Genomic DNA, 19,240 nt, shown 5'->3' with positions numbered 1-19,240 from the left:
CCTCGTTGATGTGCATTGCTGCCCTGTTGTAGGTGGCAGTAATGGCCCGGGTACAGCTCTCTCCTGAGAAAGAGAGGTGCTTTTGCCTCCTTAGTCTGAGCCATTACTTGCAGAGAGTAACTCTTAGAAGTACCATGCTGGCCCCCTCGGCATGGCCTCCTAAGATGATAGTGAGCTTTACTGAGGCAGTCTACGCAAAGTGACTGCATTTCTGTGCAATAGTAGTTGGCACGAAAACTATTCCCATCCCCAGAATAAAAAGCCCCGGTTACTGTACCTGCTATCTGTAGAAATTTTATCATAGACAAAGACTTACCTTAGGCCCAAAATGGATATGCTGTTGTGGCCTATCCCATCCTCTCTCATACTTTTTATTTAGTTTAGCTTCCTTCCCCAAGTCCTCACCCCAGTAGTGCTCAGTGGATGCCTTTCCAGCCTGCCCCACGGAGCGCTCACTCTCCTTTCTTTCCAGAATGCCTATGTCAACATCAACCGCATCATGTCCGTGGCTTCCCGCCTCTCTGAGGCCGGTCATTATGCCTCGCAGCAAATCAAGCAGATTTCCACGCAGCTGGACCAGGAGTGGAAGAGCTTCGCGGCTGCCCTGGATGAGCGCAGCACCATCCTCGCCATGTCCGCGGTGTTCCACCAGAAGGCCGAGCAGGTGAGGCCAGGGGAGCTGCCGGGGTTGCTGTGGGTGGGAAGGGAGAAGGACCAGGGGAGGGGCAGGTGGGAGGAGATGCACCTGGTAGAGAGCCCCTCTCCTCTTTGAAACCCTGAAGGCCCTGCTGAATTGTTGCAACAGTAACCCAATCTGCCACTTTGGTGGCCCCGTGTACATAAAGGAACAGTGGTGGCTGTGCTTGTCATCCAGATGAGAAGGGCCCAGGGCCTGTCTACATTCACGGGGTGGTGTGTTGGTGTGTGTCCTGGTGTGGGCTGACTTTTAGTTTGCGTTCCCTGAGCATAGACGAAAGGGGTGAAAGTATCATAGGATCCTGAGAGCAGGGGACACTGATTTTACATAAAGCATTTGCTATGGATAATAATAATGTAGCATTAACACTAGAAGTAACAATGATTTGTTCTCATTTACTTACTGGTATTGGCCGGTGACATTACTGACTCCTTTTACAGAGCGGAGCCTTGAAGCTCAGAGAGAATAAGAGACCTGCCTGAGACCCAGTGGTGGGCTGGAGCTGGCTCTAACCAGATCATGGAGGTCTAGTTAAAATTCTAGAAATGTTGTGAACTGGTTATTAAATATAGCCATTACTTAAAACTAAATTTATATCAAATATGTCATATTAAAAACAAAGCCAACACATACTCAAAACTCATTACATCCTAATTATTTTGTTACATTTCATTATCTAAGTTCTTGACATTGTTTATTATCTATCTGGAAGTGTATATCTATGGTGGAAATACTATACAGTGTGTGCTACCAGTCATCGCTGCCTAACTCTGTGTTTGGTGAGGTCACTTGAAATAGATCCAGGGAGGGGATTTACAGCCTGGGAATCATCAAATGCTACAAACTATGGCTTGATCTGTTGTTTTATTGATTGTCTAAACTCTAGAGTCTTACAAAACGAGGGAGAAAATATTTAGAAGTGCAGACTAAACTTAAAATGTGTCTTGTATGTAGCTCTTACATTGTGAATAGCACACAGAATTGAGGAAATAGTCTTCTGATATTCAGAAACGATTATTCCATTCAGCCAAGAAGCCCCTCTCATCTCGGATGAACAAGTTATGCTCTGACATAAGTCTTGAGGTATTTTCACTTTTGTCTTACACCAAAATTGAAACTATTAACCAGCTTTCATGTCAAAACTATACAACTGTGTCACATACAAAAGCACCCTGTGAGGACCAGTTGGCTACATGGAATTTACAATAAAGAGCATTGTGTATGTTATTATTCTGTGTAAATTATGTTTTGCATATCTTTCATGTTAGTAAAGTTTATAATACACGTGTGTGTGTGTACATACATATATATGCTGGTGGCTAAACATTTACTAACATACCACTGTGAAATTCACACAATTTATGGATAACTGGGATTTCAACCCATGTGTGTCTAACAAAGTCTGTGGTCTTAACCTCTACATTTCTTTCTTTGTATAACATTTGGTAGCTTCCCAGATAATGGAGAGTTGGACACAAGATCATAATCTTTTCCTCTGTTACCCACCTAATGTGGAAGGCAATATGGGATCGTTGAGAGCCCAGGCTTGGTGAACAGACACATGGAGGTTCCCATCGCAGCCCCATGATTCATTTACATTAGGCAGTTCATCCCACTCATCTAAGCTTATTTCCTCATTTCTAATGTGGGATAATTCAAACCTCCCAGTGCGATGGAGCATGGAAGGTGCCTCATGTGCTTTTTAAATGGCAGATTCTACTGTAGGTCTTTCTTCAACATACTCTCCTAGTGTTCTGTATTTCCTTCACTGTGCCTGTTTCCACCTGAGACCTTCCAAAGTCTAAAATACTTGTGTCACGAGTCGAGGGCAGCCCCGTATATTGAGAGCGATCTAGCCACGTGTTTTCTTGTTTGTTTGTTTTTTAAGATGATAGTGGTAATGGCCAACTGTGACTGGTTCATTCTAAGGACCATGAGAATATTATTCATATCTAGTCACCTGTTCCATTTCAACCCTATCCAGATTGGCAAGGGAGACTCATGCTTCCTTCTCTGTCTGTCTATCTTTCTTGAGCTCTCTTTTGTGGGATCTGCTATAGGACTCTTGTTAGAGCGTTACAGAGAAATCGCAAGGACTTTAAAGAGAGGCCCCTCTAACAATTGACACAGGAATGTCAAGGTGTTTTCAGGCTTCTTTGTAAAATTATTATTGGTGGAGCAGAGAAGCTTCTGAGATGTTATCAAGTACATGCAGTCTGATGCAGGATAGCACCCATGACTCTTCTAGAATTGTTAAGAGATGTCCTAATGTAATTTAAAACACACACACACACACACACACACACACACACACACAATGAAAAATCAGCCACACAACCATCAGCCCAGGACTGAAAGCTGACTGTGACACCAAGACTGGAACTCAAGCACTTATAGAAAATGCAGTGGCTGGAGGAGTCAACTGCTCACTGTGGTTTCCTTAATTTGGATCAGGAGCAATTTTATTTGTATCTGTTTTTAATGCAGTTTCCCCAGATATTATCACTTCTTCAGGGAAACTCATAAACTATGATTCTCTTTAGCTAGAGGAGGGGAAGCGGGGCGAGGGGGGGAGGGGCACACCAAACGGATTCAGGCTGTTTTTCAATGCGTTTGTTTAGGCAGTTCTTATTGTCCTCCCATGGGCTGTTCTAGGCAATGAGGGAAAAAGGTATTTAGGCAGTTAATTTGAATGGTGCTGTGCACCCAGGTGAGAGGAATCACAGACAGAAACATTCCAGGCTGTTGGGTGAAGAATTATTTGCATATTTAAGGTATATTTTTCCACCCAATAACTCTGAGTGATTTCAGTTGGCTCACCCTTTGTGCACAGAGACCCATAGTCCTCCACAGTTGTTAATTTTCATTTTTAAATAATTTGATATCTGTCAAGATCTATATATATCACATTCCAGGAGCCACTGCCACTGTAGGCACAGTACAGTCTGTCCCCCTAGGCCACCCCTCCCCCCCCCCCCCATCCCAGGGCTACTGGCCCAGCAGTAGGGATCTTCTTGAGGGTTAATCTCCATTCCTTGTGGGAAACGTCTCTGTAAATTCCCTGAGGGGCCTGTATGATGTGTTCTTCACTCCTCTTCACAACTCAGTGTCCACACTACAAAGTACCTGTGTGGAAACATCCCATTACATTCAGTGTAGCCCCTCCCATGTGCCTGTGAGTGTGCACAGGACAAGCAGCTCTAATGTATACATGCAATGTAGTGAGCTGTTTGCACACCTATATTGCATAGTCAGTGTGTGGATATGACCTGTTGAACATTCAGATGGCTCCCACCCCCAGCAGTTTCATAATAGTTATGTTTGTTTGTGGAAACCACACTTCCTTACTGGGTCTGACTTCTTACATGGAGTTAATGTTTATACAATTAAAGGAAAACCTCCACCCTCTGCAGTGGTCTCTGAAGGCTTCCAGAGGTAGTGATGCCTCTTCCCAAGGCATCTGACCATCTCTACTATATGATCTGCCCATTGCCCAACCCAGTGCCCACACTGACCCAGTTGGCATCTCCTTCCAGTTCTTGTCGGGAGTGGACGCCTGGTGCAAGATGTGCAGTGAAGGTGGCCTGCCATCCGAGATGCAGGACCTGGAGCTGGCGATTCACCACCACCAGTCTTTGTATGAGCAGGTGACGCAGGCCTACACAGAGGTGAGAACACCCAAGGGTCCTGACTGTGTGTGTATGGGGAGTGGGGGTGGCGACAGCACTGGCCTGTACACTGCGGAATACCCTAGGTTGGACTAAGAAGAAGAGAGGCCATTTTCCTCTCTTTGGAGATTCTTTATGATCTTTGGTCTATGAATGATGGTATCTCCAGCCAGGAAGCAGAGAAAATGGGGCCATCAGCAGGGATCATCTGGGTGTATGTGTGTGTGTGCGTGCACCCACATACAGCACTGAGGCTGAGGAACCCAGGAGCACAGATGGTGTGGCCACAGTCTTAGAGCCCTTCCTTTACTCTGCATATTCTGGAAAGATGGGGATATCACCACTTTCAGGAGAAAATAAATGGTTGTATAGGAGGAGAGCAAAAGAAGGATCAATATAGAAGAAAGAAATTGACAAAGAAAGAAAGAAGACAGGAGAGAGAAATGATGATGATGATGAAGATAGAACTGGTAGCCAATCCCAGGTGCTGGGCCCCAGTCTAAGTGCCCTGCGTGTGTTAACTCATTTAATCCTCACCACAACCCTAGGTATGCACCATCACTCTCTCTACAAGTTCCTGAGGCAAGAAAACTGAGGCCAAAGATGTTAGATAACTTTTCTCTTGTCACACATCCAGAAGTTTGGAAGCAGGTAGAAGAAGGTGAAGAAGAAAGAGGGGGAGAGGTTTATGATGTCAACATATACTCAGTTTCATTTCTGAACAGTTCTTCTGCCTGACCTGTCAGTGAGTTAGTCAAAGTACGTATCAAGTACTGTGTGCCAGGCACTGCTCCAGGTGCTGGGGAGGCGGGCAGTCTCTGCCCTCATGGAGTGAAAATTCAAGGGAGAGAGAGACTGATTCAGGAGTTTCATAGACACTGGGTGCTGCCCTGCAACTCCTCTCCCCCAGACTCCCAGGTGCTCCATCCTCCCCAGGCTGTGGGCTGGGCACCATGGCAGTGCTGGCTGGCCCATTCCTTGATTGTCATCCGTCTGGGTAGGATTAGCCACCAATTCTGTCTGCTACTCCACTCCCTTGACATGACCCTCTTCCCTTCCTGCAGGTCAGCCAGGATGGCAAGGCCCTGCTGGATGTGCTGCAGCGTCCCCTGAGCCCCGGGAACTCTGAGTCCCTCACGGCCACAGCGAACTACTCCAAGGCAGTGCACCAGGTGCTGGACGTGGTGCATGAGGTGCTGCACCACCAGCGGCGCCTCGAGAGCATCTGGCAGCACCGCAAGGTGCGGCTGCACCAGCGGCTGCAGCTCTGCGTCTTCCAGCAGGACGTCCAGCAGGTAACAGGTCCCTGTACCCGGAACCCCTCCCCCCAAGGCGGGCAGAGGGCTGAGTCCCTGACCTGGTGGTCAGGCCTGGGATCATCTGATTTATGAAGAGAAGAGAGCAATTTAGCCCCAGCTGCACCCCCTGTGACCGCCCCCCCCCCAAAAAAAAACCATCTGGACTGTTAATTGCATGCTTCTCAACTAAGCAGCCCTATAGACTGGGCCTTCTCACCCTGAGGTTTTGGGAAGGGAGGCAGCTTGAGGAATAGCAAAACCAGATTTAAAGCATGAGCTGTTGATGACTGTATGTCCCATAATGAGAGGTTGTTTCTAGCTTAAACTGTCTTTTTGCATTATTATAACAGTTGTGGCTTTTTCCTTTACCACAAATAATAAAGATATGGTCATGTTTCTGACTTTAAAAGGACAGCCTTGCTACAAATGTCCTTTTGGATGAAATCACCCATTCTTTTCCCCTCATACCTTCTCTCTCTGTCTCCCTGGGGACTCCTGGGCTTTGCTCTGAGGACTGATACATTGGGTGGGGGATCTGGTTGGGAGCTGAGGACTGGATGGAGGCCCAGCATCATCTGTCTCCCTGCTGGTTCACTGTGAGAGGCAGGGGTGGGGGCACTCATATTACTAGATCTTTATGGAACCACCACATAATTTCAAGATTATACATATAAAATGATGTTTCACTCTCCTTCCATACCCTATAGTATTGACCACATGTAATGAAAAATGTATCAAAACATGCAGGGGGGCAAAAGTAGGTTTACAGTTGTGAGTACGCAAAACAGAATTTATTCTTGTGTCATTATTTATTGATTATTGAATTATTTTCACCATGAACAGCTGTAAATCTACTTTTGCCCCCTCCTGTACATGGAAAATGGAAAGCCAACTGGACATGTCTTTGGAAGCTGATTCCTTTCACAGCTGTTGTTGGGGGCCTGGCAGTGGGTGTCCTGAGATAGAGGCCAGGTGGAGGGAGAGCAGGGCTCCTGCACTAGCTGGGACCCACTCTGGGGGCGGGGTCACTGTGCAGTGAGTCCCAGAAGTAACCAGGCCTTCAGGAGTGTCCTCCATTTGGGGGCTGCCCTAACCTCCTGGTAGCACCCCCCTTCCTCATCGGGGGCAGTGATTGAGTCATTAGAGACAATGCCTGAGCCTCAAGAGAGACGACACCACTGATGTGCTGGCCCAGCTCTGAAACTGTGGGGCCTGCTGGGAATGGAGAAGCAAGGGGCTCAGTGGCCTGCTCCTGCCATTGGGAGCTATCCAGAGAAAGGCACCATTCCTGAGCACAGGAGGGCACAGGGTCCGTGACTGACATGGGGAAGTGCCAGGCCCCGGGCGTTACTAGTTCAGCAGACTCTGAGTGACTCATGGAGATCACCAGGTCCATGGATTGTGCAGCTTTCTTGGTGTGCTCTTTGCCCTCCTTCTGTTTTCATGGCTGTTATTCTAGAACTAGAGGCCCTGTGCACAAATTCATGCACCAGTGGAGTCCCTTGGCCTGGCCTGCGGGATCTGGCTGAAACCGGCTCTCTGACATCCCCTGAGGGGTCCTGGATTGTGAGAGGGCGCAGCCCAGGCCAAGGGACCCACCGGTGCACAATCAGGACCAGGGAGGGACTTGGGAGGTTGGTCAGCTGGGGAGGGACTGCGGGAGTGCTCCAAGGTGTGTCCAGCCCATCTTAGTCGCAATCAGCTGGACCCCAGCAGCAAGCTAACCTACTGTTTGGAGCATCTGCCCCCTGGTGGTCAGTGCACGTCACAGTGAGCGGTTGAGCAGCCTTAGCATATCATTAGCATATTTGGCTTTGATTGGTTGAACCACCGACCAGTCAACCAGACACTTAGCATATTAGGCTTTTATTATATAGGACTAGAGGCCCTGTGCACAAAATTTGTGCACTTGGGTGGGCCAGGGGGTCCCTCAGCCTGGCCTGTGCCCTCTCACAGTCTGGGACCCCTTGGGAGATAATGACCTGCTTGCTTAGGCCTGCTCCCGGGTGGCAGAGGGCAGGCCCAATCCCTAGGTACAGCCCCTGGTCGGGCTCAGAGCAGGGCTGATTGGGGAGTTGGGGCACTGCCCCCTGTCATGCACAGAGCAGGGCAGATTGGGAGGTTGTGATGCCACCCCTAGTCACGCTCAGGGTAGGGCCGATTGGGGGGTTGGGGCACCGCCCCCTGTCACACTCAAGGCAGGGTCGATAGGGAGGTTGCGACGCCACCTGCTGTCATGTACAGAGCAGGGCCAATCAGGGGGTTGGGGCACTACCCCCTGTCACGCACAGAGCAGGGCCCTTCAGGGGGGTTGGGGCTCTGTACCCTGTCACACACAGAGCAGGGCCAATCAGGGGGTTGGGGAGCTCCCCCCTGTCATGCACAGAGCAGGACCCATCAGGGGGTTGGGGAGCTCCCCCCGTCATGCACAGAGCAGGGCCGATCAGGGGGTTGAGGAGCTCCCCCCTGTCACTCACAGAGTAGGGCCGATAGGGGAGTTGGGGCACTGCCCCCTGTCACCCATAGAGCAGGGCCGATCAGGGGGTTGGGGCGCCGCCACTGTCACACTCAGGGCAGGGCTGATGGGGAGGTTATGGCTCTACCCCGTCACACACAAAGCAAGGCCCGTGGGGGGGTGGGGGGTTGGGGCACTGCACCCTGTCACACACAGAGCAGGGCCAATCAGGGTGTTGGGGCGCCGCACCCTGTCACACACAGAGCCGCAGGGCGATCAGGGGGTTGGGAAGCTCCCCCCTATCAGGCACAGAGCAGGGCTGATCAGGGGGTTGGGGCGCCTTCCCCTGTCAAGATCAGAGCAGGGCGGATAGGGAGGTTGTGGCCCCGCCCCCTGTCACTCACAGAGCCGCAGGGCGATCGGGGGGTTTGGTCGCGGCCCCCTGTCACGCTGCTCCAGGGGCCAGGAGGCCTCGCAGCTCCGCTGATCCCGGTGCTGGGAGGCCTCGCTGCTCCGCTGATCCCGGTGCTGGGTGGCGTATTACCCTTTTACTATATAGGATAGAGGCCTGGTGCACCGGTGGGGGCCGGCTGGTTTGCCCTGAAGGGTGTCCGGGATCAGAGTGGGGGTCCCCACTCGGGTGCCTGGCCAGCCTGGATGAGGGGATGATGGCTATTTGCAGCTGGTCACACCCCCTTTAGGGTGGGGGTCCCCACTGGAGTTCCTGGCCAGTCTGGGTGAGGGGCTGAGGGCCGTTTTCAGGCTGGCGGGTGACTGAAGCTCCCAACCACTCCTTTATTTATTTATTTTTTTATTCTGGGCAAGCTTTAGCTCTGAGGCTTGGCTCCAGCTCTGTGGCCTCGGCTGCTGAAAGCAGATATCTGATTTGTTTGGGTTCTATAATAGTAACACTGTTGCGGTCCTGCTCACTCCAGCTCTGAGATCCCGGCTGGCTGAAAGCAGGGATCTGCATTTGTTCTATAATTGAAACAATGTTGCGGTCCTGCTGGCTGAAGCCCAGCTGGCTGAAAGCAGGTTTTTGGGGTTTTGTTTAGCTTCTATATTTTTAACAATGTTTCTTAAACTGCAAGCTCAGAGGCCAGCAAGGCAGGCGGGGAACGTTGGCTTCCTCCGTCACTGAAGCAAGCAAGCCTCCTGTTCGCTTCAAGCTGCCTGGCTGCCGGCCGCCATCTTGGTTGGCAGTTAATTTGCATATCGCCCTGATTAGCCAATGGGAAGGGTAGCAGAGGTACGGCTAATTACCATGTTTCTCTATTATTAGAGAGGATGGGCATTGGAAAGGGGCAGAGGGGTTGTGAGGAGGGCGGGCAAAGACCTCCCCACCAGGAAGGCAGCATCCAGACCTGGATTATCTGGGAGCTGTTAGACTTTCCTGTGGCCACCGTGGCATCTGCACTAAAGCCGGGAAGAAGTGTATTAAACTACACCTATGGCTGTTCTATAGCATGCTCTTAAAAAATGAGAGCATTTCTGGAAGTGAAACTCCATTAATTCATCTCTACTGTACAAATCACATTGTTGGCACCGAGGAAGAGCAAGTGAAAGATTTCAAGGTGACGTGATGGAGCTCTGGATTTCCCATGGGAACGGTATTCCCCAGGCTGGTTCATTCCATTGTCTTTTCAGGTTAGGAGCATATCACCTCTGGGAGCATCACTTCACTCACCCATGGTCCCCTTCACTCTGTCTCATCATGTATCTGACACTGGGACAGATGCACAAGAAAAATGTGCAAGACAAGGGCTATCAAACCTGGCAATGATCTCAAATGCTTACCTGACACCCCAACAACCATTAGTGCCTGGCAGGGTGTCTGAGCCGGTGTTGCAGAAGGTGCTGGACATAATGCACTAATGGTTAGAGTGAAGGACTCCTGGCTCCCAGAACTTAGGATAACAATATAGTTATTGTTTTTTATATTTTTTATATTTTTATTGTTTTTTATATTTTTATATATTATATAAAACTTTATATATTTTATATCTTTATTATATAAATCCTATATACTTACCAATTTTGCATGTTTCATCTCTTCTATGCCAGTATTTTCGTGAGACTAGAAACCCTGGCTTCTTCCTCTCTGTGCCCCAAACAGCTCTTGGCTGTGTCTGGCATGAAGCTGGGGTTCTCTTTACTTTTTCTCCCATGAGCTGAAATGATCGTTTGGGGACCCCAGTTTCTGCTTCTGTGAAATGGACCCTCCCTTTGAACACATTTAGTAGTTGTGGGTAGATGGCTGGAGTCTGCCTGCAGGTGTTGTGATGTAGAGGTATTGAGGGTTCCAGGTACTTACAGCCCAGGCGGAGGACATGGAGACACCCTCAGTGCCCATCAGTTACTCAGCAGTTGGCCCAGCCCTTTGCTAGGTTCTGGCAAGATGCCCGGCATAAGACACGCACATTTGAAAATGTAAAGGACAGGCTACGAAAGCATGCCAGTCAGCGTGCAGGGCAATAGAGTACTGATGGAACCGTTATAGGCAGTGGTGTGAGAGTTGGTGTCTTGAAGGAGGAGAGAATTGTTTGAACCATGTAGTCTGGATCTAAGACTCCTGAGCCCATTTGGAATCCAGAGGAATTTGCTCAGCAGCCTACATGGGAACCTGTGAGCAAGACTCAGTGGCTGGGGCAAAACAGAACCGCAGATTATTGGTTACTCAGCAAGTATGGGCCGTGGAGTCAGGCAGCCTGGTTTCAGTCCTGTTCTGACTGATCTTGGCTGTGTGACCTTGGCAGGTGTTTCACCTGTGGTACTTCAGTTGCTTCACCTCTAAGGTAGGAACAATTATAGCGCCTATCTCATCAGACTGAATGATATACGAGTACAGGGCTTAGCACTGCGCCTGCCTAACCTAGTAAATCCTCCACATCTTCTTTGAATGGTACTCGGGCGCCCCCTGGTGCTTGTGCTGTTGGGGACCCTTGATTCTCCTGTTTCTACAATAGCAACTGCTTCGTGGGTCTGCTGAGTTGTTTCATTCAGTGATAAGTCTCAGAGCTGTCAAGGGCCTGGAAGAGCATCCAGTCTAACCTGCTCTATGGTGGAGGAAATTGAGGCCCAGAGATGTAAAGTAACTTGGCCATAACTGCACAGCCAGTTAATGGTAGTGCTGGGACTAGAAGCTAGGTCTCCTGGCTCCCAGTCCTGGAGCCCTACAGAAAAGCCACATTGCTCCACTGCTGTCTCTTGCTTTCCCCTAACCCCTGTAGTTTCCCATGATGTAAAGGACTTCTTCCAAGACCAGATAGATCTGACTCTGTGGTGAGAAGAACAAGGAGTAGCTAGATTCTTGATCTTTCCGGTAGATGCAAATTCTATCCCATTATTTTGTAGCCAGAGCAACCATTTTGAACACTCTCTGCGGCCCATCTTGTTCAGCTTCTCTTTTTCTTCTCTCTCCGTTTTGTGCAATAAGAAATTATAAAGTGTTTTGGGACACCTGCTCTGTGCAAGACCCCATGCTAGGAGTTGAGGTTTCTGGCCCGAGAGAAGACATGTACACCTAAGGTCCTGTGAATGGCACACAGCTATCTAGGTTCAGCGCCAAAGAAGCAAAACAACAATAGTCTGGTGGAGTCAAAGCAGGGAAAGGTCCCTGTGGTTGGGCTGGATTTGCACTGGTGCTTGGAGCTCTAAGCAGAGGAGATGGGGGAAGGCCAGGAGGCAGAGAGTTAAGTGAGAGCCAGGGGCCTGGGAAGAGGAAGTCGAACTGGGTGCCTGCTCCTGGCAGTAAAGCTGAGAGGTAAGGCTGGGAGGCTTAGGAGTGGTCTCAGTGGTGTGTGTGGGACAGTGACATGTTTGAAGCTCCAATACCATCCTTTAAAAATAATGCCTGCCCGGCCAGTGTGGCTCAGTTGGTTGAGCATTGTCCTGTGCACTGAAGGGTTGCCGGTTTGATTCCTGGTCAGGGCACATGCCTGGGTTGCAGTTTGATCCCTGGTTGGGAGTATATGGAAGGCAACGGGGTGATGTTTCTCTCTTCCGTAGATGTTTCTCTCCCTTTCTCTCTCTAAGCATGTTCTTGGGTAAAGATTTAAAATATCATCATCATCACCACCATCATCACCACCATCATCATCATCATCATCATCATCATCTTTTGCTTTTAAGCAGTCCAATCCGGTGAGCTTGTGAGGGGCAGTAATGGCAGAATTTATCTGGCTCAGTGACTTTCCATTCTGAATGAATATATTAACATTAAAATCCATTGCATTACAAATGAATCTTACCTGTTTCTACCAGTTTTTCTGGAGCCTCATATAGAAAATTACAGCTTTTACTGTGTCAGCTCTTGGCTTGCCTAAGAATGTATAAAAAGGATTTGAGAGTAAATTTTTTTTAACTCCAGATATCCAATCTTTTACCAGCTACTGACTATAGCCCCTTCATCATACTAGACCAGTGTGGGCATGGTGTAATCCAATTGACAGCTTTGCATAATAAAAGATGAGTGCTTTGGGTTGCACACAGAATGAAATGACCAGAATGATGATAGATCTAGAAATTAACTCTTCCTGTGAGAAGGAAGTATTAGAGCATCTAAAAAAGGAAAATGCTCAGAGTATAGTCCCAGATGGATGGGGGGTGGGGGAACACACTCAAGGGGGAGCCATTTGAACTTTGAACTGGTGACTTACCGGGTTGGGGAGGGGACTCGGATGTCAGAGAGATGGTTGGATTCCAGCCCTGAGATTTTGTTACTAGTATTAAGTGTTTATACAAGTTTTATTGTTCAAAGCTCAGGATTCATCATCTTTATGAGTAAATATGATTGAGCATCTAATCCCTTCACGTGCCTTTTCTTATTTAATCTTCCAGAACTGTAAGCCAGGTGATAGCTTGGTCCTCATTTTACTGAGGCTGAAAAAGGACAAGTAAACTTGCCTTTACTTTAGCAGAGCAAGAACTCAAACGTCCGCCTAACCATGAGGCCTGTGCTCTTAGCCTCTCTCTGTGCCCTGGGCACTCTGCTAGAGAGGCACAGCCCCTGCCCTTTAGGTTTATAATTTAGTGCTGGGATGTCATTGCTCAGAGGACCCTAGTGGGTTACTTGGTCTCAAGGGTTATATAGCCTCTGACATCTGAGAGTCACACTCAAACTGCCTGTCTAGTAAGACCTGCACAGTCATACTCATACCAAACACTCTTTTCCATCTGTCCAGTCATTATAAAATGCCTTCTACAGTTATTTATCTTACACAAGTTTCCCTAAAACAGACACTACCCATTCTCATTTGTTTTTCACAATCATAATTATGTTAACTCCTCATTACTGACACTTTTCTTTGTAGTATATAGTTTGAATAATATCCATTTTTCCATGGTAGTATTCATTAGCATTAAAATTCTCAATTAAGTTTTTGATGTGATAACCAACATTCAAGTAGCTAATATGTAATTCCTTGGGCAGGGTGAATGCCCAGGAAGAGCAGGGGTAAGGCTCAGCTGAATTGGGGAGGGCTCACTTGTCAACGGTGCTTGCTGATTGGAGTGCAGATAAGGAAACTTTCCCATCTGCCTCTTTGGTGTCCCTGATTTTAGAGGGAGCACCCTGCCCCTCTCCCCTTCGGAGGAGGCTGGTACTGGAGGCTCTATTCCCATCCTCTCCATTATCCCTCAGCTAGAATTGGCAATGAAATTGGTTGATTTCATTCTCTCCTTCACAGGAGTGAGCTTCAGAGGCTTGCCTCTGACATTCTCAGCCCCTCCTGCCTGGGAATCTCATGGACTCCTAGTACCCCTCCCACTTTACACCCCACCCCACTCTCCTCGGCCCTGCTTCCTGCCTTCCTCTCTTCACTTCCCATCATGGCCTGCATCCTTTGACTTCCTGAATGCAAACTTTATTCTGACTAAAGGGTGCTCCTTCCATGATGAGCACCTTCCGAGAAGCACCTGCTGCCTCCATCAGGCAGGGTAGGGAGGCAGATATAGCCTGGGAGGCAATGAGAGGAAGTCCCTTCCCAGGAGTTACTGAGCCTGAGGGCTTTCTTGATCCATGGTAATTTTAAACACCTTTAATGTCCTCAATTCCTAGCATGTTAACAAATGACAAGACAGTCACCACCCAGGGTCACTTCTGTAAAAAATAAATAAATATGTATATATGGCTAATATGCAAAGTGTCCCCTCTGGAGTTTGATTGGGAGTTCAATCACTCACTATGACATGTGCTGACCACCAGGGGATGGTATGGAATGAAGGAAGGCACTGGCTGGCAGCTGGCAGTCAGAGAAGGGAGGCCCCGGCCAGCAGCCAGAAGGCCCCAATCAGCCCTGATTGCTGGTCAGGCCTAGGAACCCTACCCATGCATGAATTTCATGCACCAGGCCTCTAGTGTGTATAGATATAGATATAGATATAGATATAGATATAGATATAGATATAGACTTTTTATTGATTTCAGAGAGGAAGGGAGAAGGAGAGATAGAAACATCAATGATGAGAGAGAACCATTGATCAGCCTCCTGCATGCCTCTTACTGGGGATTAAGTCCACAACTCAGGCATTTGCCTGTGACCTCCTGGTTCATAGGTCGATGCTCAACCACTTAGCCACACTGACTGTGTGTGGGGGGGGAGGGGCGGTCACTTCTTTTTGATAACCTCTATGCTCAGCATGGTCAACATGCAATTTCTGGAACCTTGAATACCAGGCTAAAGGATAAAAGTCTCAAACTTTATGACTAGTGGGAAACTATTGAAAGATTTTGAGCAGAGGAAATAGGTGAAGGTGTGAGGTATTTTGGTGCCAGAGGGGGAATAGGTTGGAGTGGGAAGATCCTGGGAGCCATGATCCTGGTGTGGCCACAGAGCCTGAACTCAGTTGGTGAGGCAAGATTAGGTTTGGGAGCATTTATGAAAAAAATCACTGGAAATGGTTGTCCATTTTGTTATAGAAAACAAGGGAGGTGTTAAGTGTGAATATGAAACTATCTTTTTCAAAGTGTGATTGGATCCCTGGCATTAAAATATCTGGCCAGAGTGGGGACCTGTTAAAAACACACATTATCTGGCCCTATTTCATACTTTTTGATTCAGAATCTGTGGGGAAGATGGTGCCTCTGTTTTAAAAAAAAAAAAAAAACACACAAAACACACACACACACACACACACACACACACACACACACACACAAAACCACCCAGGGATTCTTAAGCATTCTAAAGTTTGAGAGCCTCAGACTTAAGAAGTCCCAGCCTTCATGATGAAAAGTAGGGGGACACCATAAACAGGCTCCAAGGCACCAGTGAGGGGGTTCTCGCAGGGAGGTGCCAAGACCAAGACAAGTTCTAGTTACCCCAGCTCCACTGTGTTGGGAAGAGTCAGGAGCGGGATGGCTGGGAGTAGAGGGGCCCAAGGGTGGGATGCAGCTAAAACTTTGGGTCTTCTGGTCTCTTAGCCAGCTTGCACTCAGCGTGACATCTGTCAGGCAAAGGGACCACAGTTCACAGTGAGAGTCTATACACCTGCTAACGAGTTTCAGCTGAGCCCTCTCAGAAAAATGATGGCTTCTCCCTCCATAGCAGGACATTTATTTTGATCATACTTGTTCCAAAGAGGGGACAGAAAATGAATTACTGGTAATTGGGCATTTCGAGTGGCGCCTGCCGGCTCTCCGGTGGCGCTGGCAGTGTGAACTGTTCCCCTCCAGCACTAATGCTCAGTGTGCTGTGGGAAGAGACAGGAATAATGACTTGATGGACTGCCCTAAGTACTCTTATACATCGTGTGAACCTGAACCTTTAACAGAACAAAGTGAGTGTAAGACACCTGATGGTGTGTAAACTCTCCTCCATTGGCCTCCGGAAAAATGGCTTTCTAAACAACGGGAGGCTGGGGGCTGGGAGGGAGGAGTCCTTCCATTTATGTAAAACAAGGAAACACCTTGTTGTTTTACCATCGATCAAATAATGGCACAAATTTAGTAATCTATTTCAAATCAGATGATTGATCAGAGAGCCAGATGAGGGAATCAGAGAGTTGGAATTCTGATTCCACAATTGTTTGCAAAACATTTCCATGTTCTTTTATGGTTTCTGCCCCTTATCACACAGGAAGTTCTCAGATCAGATTGGTTGATTTCATTCACTCCTTTACCCTGCAAACTCTCTCTGAGAACATAGCGGTGACCCAAACAGAGCCCTGCCCACGTGGGCCTCTCACAGGTGGTAGAGAGAAAACACCACCACAGACAAACATGTAATAAGCCGTATAGTGACAGCTAGTGTAGCAGAGAACTGGCTGGATAGCCACGGGGTGTGTTTAGGAGGATGTTCCAGGTGCATGAAATGGAACCCACAATGTTCTTGAGACTCAAATGAGCTGCCTGTGTTCATGAAAATGGGAGATTTTGAGTGTTTCTCTCTCTCTCTCTCTCTCTCTCTCTCTCTCTCTCTCTCTTTCTCTCTCTCTCCCTCCCTCCCTCTTCCTTTCTCTCTAAAAAAATCAATTTTAAAAATCTTAACAAAATAAATAAAACTAAGATTCTATCAAATAATAATAATAATAATAATAATAATAATAATAATAAAGTCCTGGGATAGGAGGCATCTAGATCCCTTGATGTTTTCCATTCACTCAGCTGCATTCATGGCCACTGTTCAGAAAATAATCAATACTGTAGTTCTCTTCATAAGGACTTTTTCTCTTCTCCTTAGCAGCTAGAAAGGACTGTCTCTTCCCCTGAAAAGTATTGTCTTGATTGTATGCTGGTTGAAATAAACACAATTAAATGAGAAAGAAAGGGGGTGATTAGGGAATTATGCATAATGGCTGTTACATTGGCTCCCAAATCCGGTTTAGGATGTGAGTGCCTCTCTTGGAGAAGGATGTTCTGGGAAAGGAGTAATTTCTGTTTGAAAAGTTGGGGCACAAGAACGGAGGCAGAGCTTTACAAGTTGCTTACAAGACTGCCTGTCTGCTGGAGTGGCGAGGAGTCCTATGCTTACCGGGGCTATTGTTCCCAATGACAGGGTGAAGGTCAGACCTTTTGCTGAATGGGTGGCACAACTTCTCCCAAGACAGTCGGGCAGTAGCCTCAACCATGTTTGCACTTGACAGTTCATAGCTATAAACATTCATTGAGTATCTCCTGCATGAGTGGTGCTGGCAGGGCTGCTGGGGGAAGGGGCAGATGAAAGAATGTGAGAACTAAATACACCGGTAGGAACTACCTACCTGCCAAGAGGGGCAGTGGAGAGGGTGGAGATGGAGAGAGAGAACTGGGAATGCAGACTGTGAGAGATGCTAAGATAGAGTTAACAGTAGGAGTGTGGAGCTGTAGATATTCACCCCAAAGTTGTGTGTTGGGGGATGAGTTTGAGTTGAGTTCAACATGTCTTAAGCAAAGCACACTGTGCTGAGTACCATGCTGTTTGGAAATCAGAGGAGGTCGAAAGCTAGTGGGAGAGACAGGCCCATGGGCAATAATTGTGGTTTGGACAGAATCAGAGATGAGTGACCCCACCACAGCCTGGCGGATTATTAAAGAGAAAACGCTAAAACTAGAGATTTTTGAGATGGCGCTTAAAGGATGAGTAGAAAGGAGCCTAGAAAGTGGGTATAGGGAGAAACAAGATGTGGACATTTTAAGTAAAGCTAAACACAGCGACAGCAAAACTCAGGAGGTAAGGAGTAGCTTTGGGGGAATTTAGGGGTGAGGCAGAAACTTATTGGAGGTGGGGTTGAAGGTGGGGTGGGGCTGGCCACAGAGGACTGCATGTCAGGTTAAGGGGCCCCTCAAAAACTATATCTCAGTGAAATGCCCTTTCAAGTGTGCACAGGTTAATTTCACTTAAGCCTAAATTTGTGTCCTTCAAATGGGTTTGTTCCTAATTTTTTTGTATATTATTAGGATCCAGCTATATCAACAATTTATAATTTATTTTTAAACCATAGTGTATAAAATTATTTCCTTGAAACTAAGGGTGCACCTTGCCAGAAGCAGATTGACAACTATCATTAGGTGCTACTTCCACTCAAGTTCAGAGGCACAACTGTCATTTATCAAAACCACAGCATGAATATGAAAGTTGAAAGAAAAATTAAGAAAAACCTATCATTTTGTACTGTCCCTTGTAACTTGCTTCTGCACCAGTGACCCTGGGGTCAACCTTCCACCTGCCTCTCCATCACCCCCATAACCAATCACCAAATCCTGGCTGTTCCTTCCCCTAAATATTACTCAAGCCTATCTCTCCACGGACACTGCCATTGGCCCTGTCTATGCCACCATCGTCTCGTCAGGATTTCTGCAGTAACCTCCTGTTTTCCCACCTCTCTCTTCTTGTCGTCTTCCAACTGACTCTCCACAAAGCAGACAGAACCATAACTTCTAAATGCAGATCCCACAATGTCTCCTCCTCCTTGCAGCCCTTCAGTGGCTCTTAGCATGACTATTGGAAGCTGACTCCACACACCAGGCTCAGCTCCATCTGGCTTCTGCCTTCTCTGGGCTCATTTCCTCCTTCCTTCCTACTCAAGCCATGCTGATCTCTCTAATTCCGAGCTTAAGTCCTATTCGCTTTCACATCTCAGCTCAACCTTATTTCAGAGAGGCCTTCCCTGACCCCCCAATTAGGGGCCCCTGACTGTTGGCACTTTTCACCATTGTAATTAATGATGAATTGTGTGACTTTGGGTCTAGTGCTTGTTGCTTATATAGCTGAGTTTCTGGAGTGAGGGCCACACCTGCCTTGTTTAACACTGTACTCAGGCTGTCCTTGTACCCAGGGCACAATGTAGGGCACAATGAGAGTAATAAATATGTTTGAATGTATGAATCTCCATATCCACGTGTGTTTCTCTGCTTCCTGTAGAGCCCTTACACACAAAAAAAAGATAAAAAATTTTGTATTGGGAACACTTAAATACCAATTCAAAGCCATCACTCAGTATAATTAACCACCATTCTGCACTATTCTGATTATAATTGGTAATTGAATATTTAAAAATATATTGTAGATGAGAGAGTTAAACAGAGTTAGCTAATAAGAGGTATCTTGATAGGTACCTACACTTTGGTAGGTCCAGGGTTTGGCTAGAAATGCAATTTATTCTTCAACCAGTGGTGTTCAGAGTCTGGGTGTTCAGAAGCTGA

General features: G+C 47.5%; 1 protein-coding gene across 19 annotated transcripts in view; it reads left to right on the top strand.

Annotated features, from left to right (window-relative positions):
• Window positions 1-19,240, top strand: part of KALRN (kalirin RhoGEF kinase) — a 646,808-nt gene that overhangs the window by 288,196 nt on the left and 339,372 nt on the right. For all 19 annotated transcript variants that reach the window (XM_059687615.1, XM_059687614.1, XM_059687613.1 and 16 more), the window contains exons 7-9: window positions 473-664; window positions 4,234-4,365; window positions 5,430-5,660. In XM_059687615.1, the coding sequence (XP_059543598.1) occupies window positions 473-664; window positions 4,234-4,365; window positions 5,430-5,660 (555 nt within the window). The remainder of the gene's footprint in view (window positions 1-472; window positions 665-4,233; window positions 4,366-5,429; window positions 5,661-19,240) is intronic.

The sequence above is a fragment of the Myotis daubentonii genome, chromosome 3 (assembly GCF_963259705.1).
Source record: "Myotis daubentonii chromosome 3, mMyoDau2.1, whole genome shotgun sequence".
In the NCBI taxonomy this organism is placed as follows: domain Eukaryota; kingdom Metazoa; phylum Chordata; class Mammalia; order Chiroptera; family Vespertilionidae; genus Myotis; species Myotis daubentonii.
The sequence above is the reverse complement of the archived record's forward strand: the minus strand, read 5'-3'. Positions and strand labels throughout refer to the sequence as shown.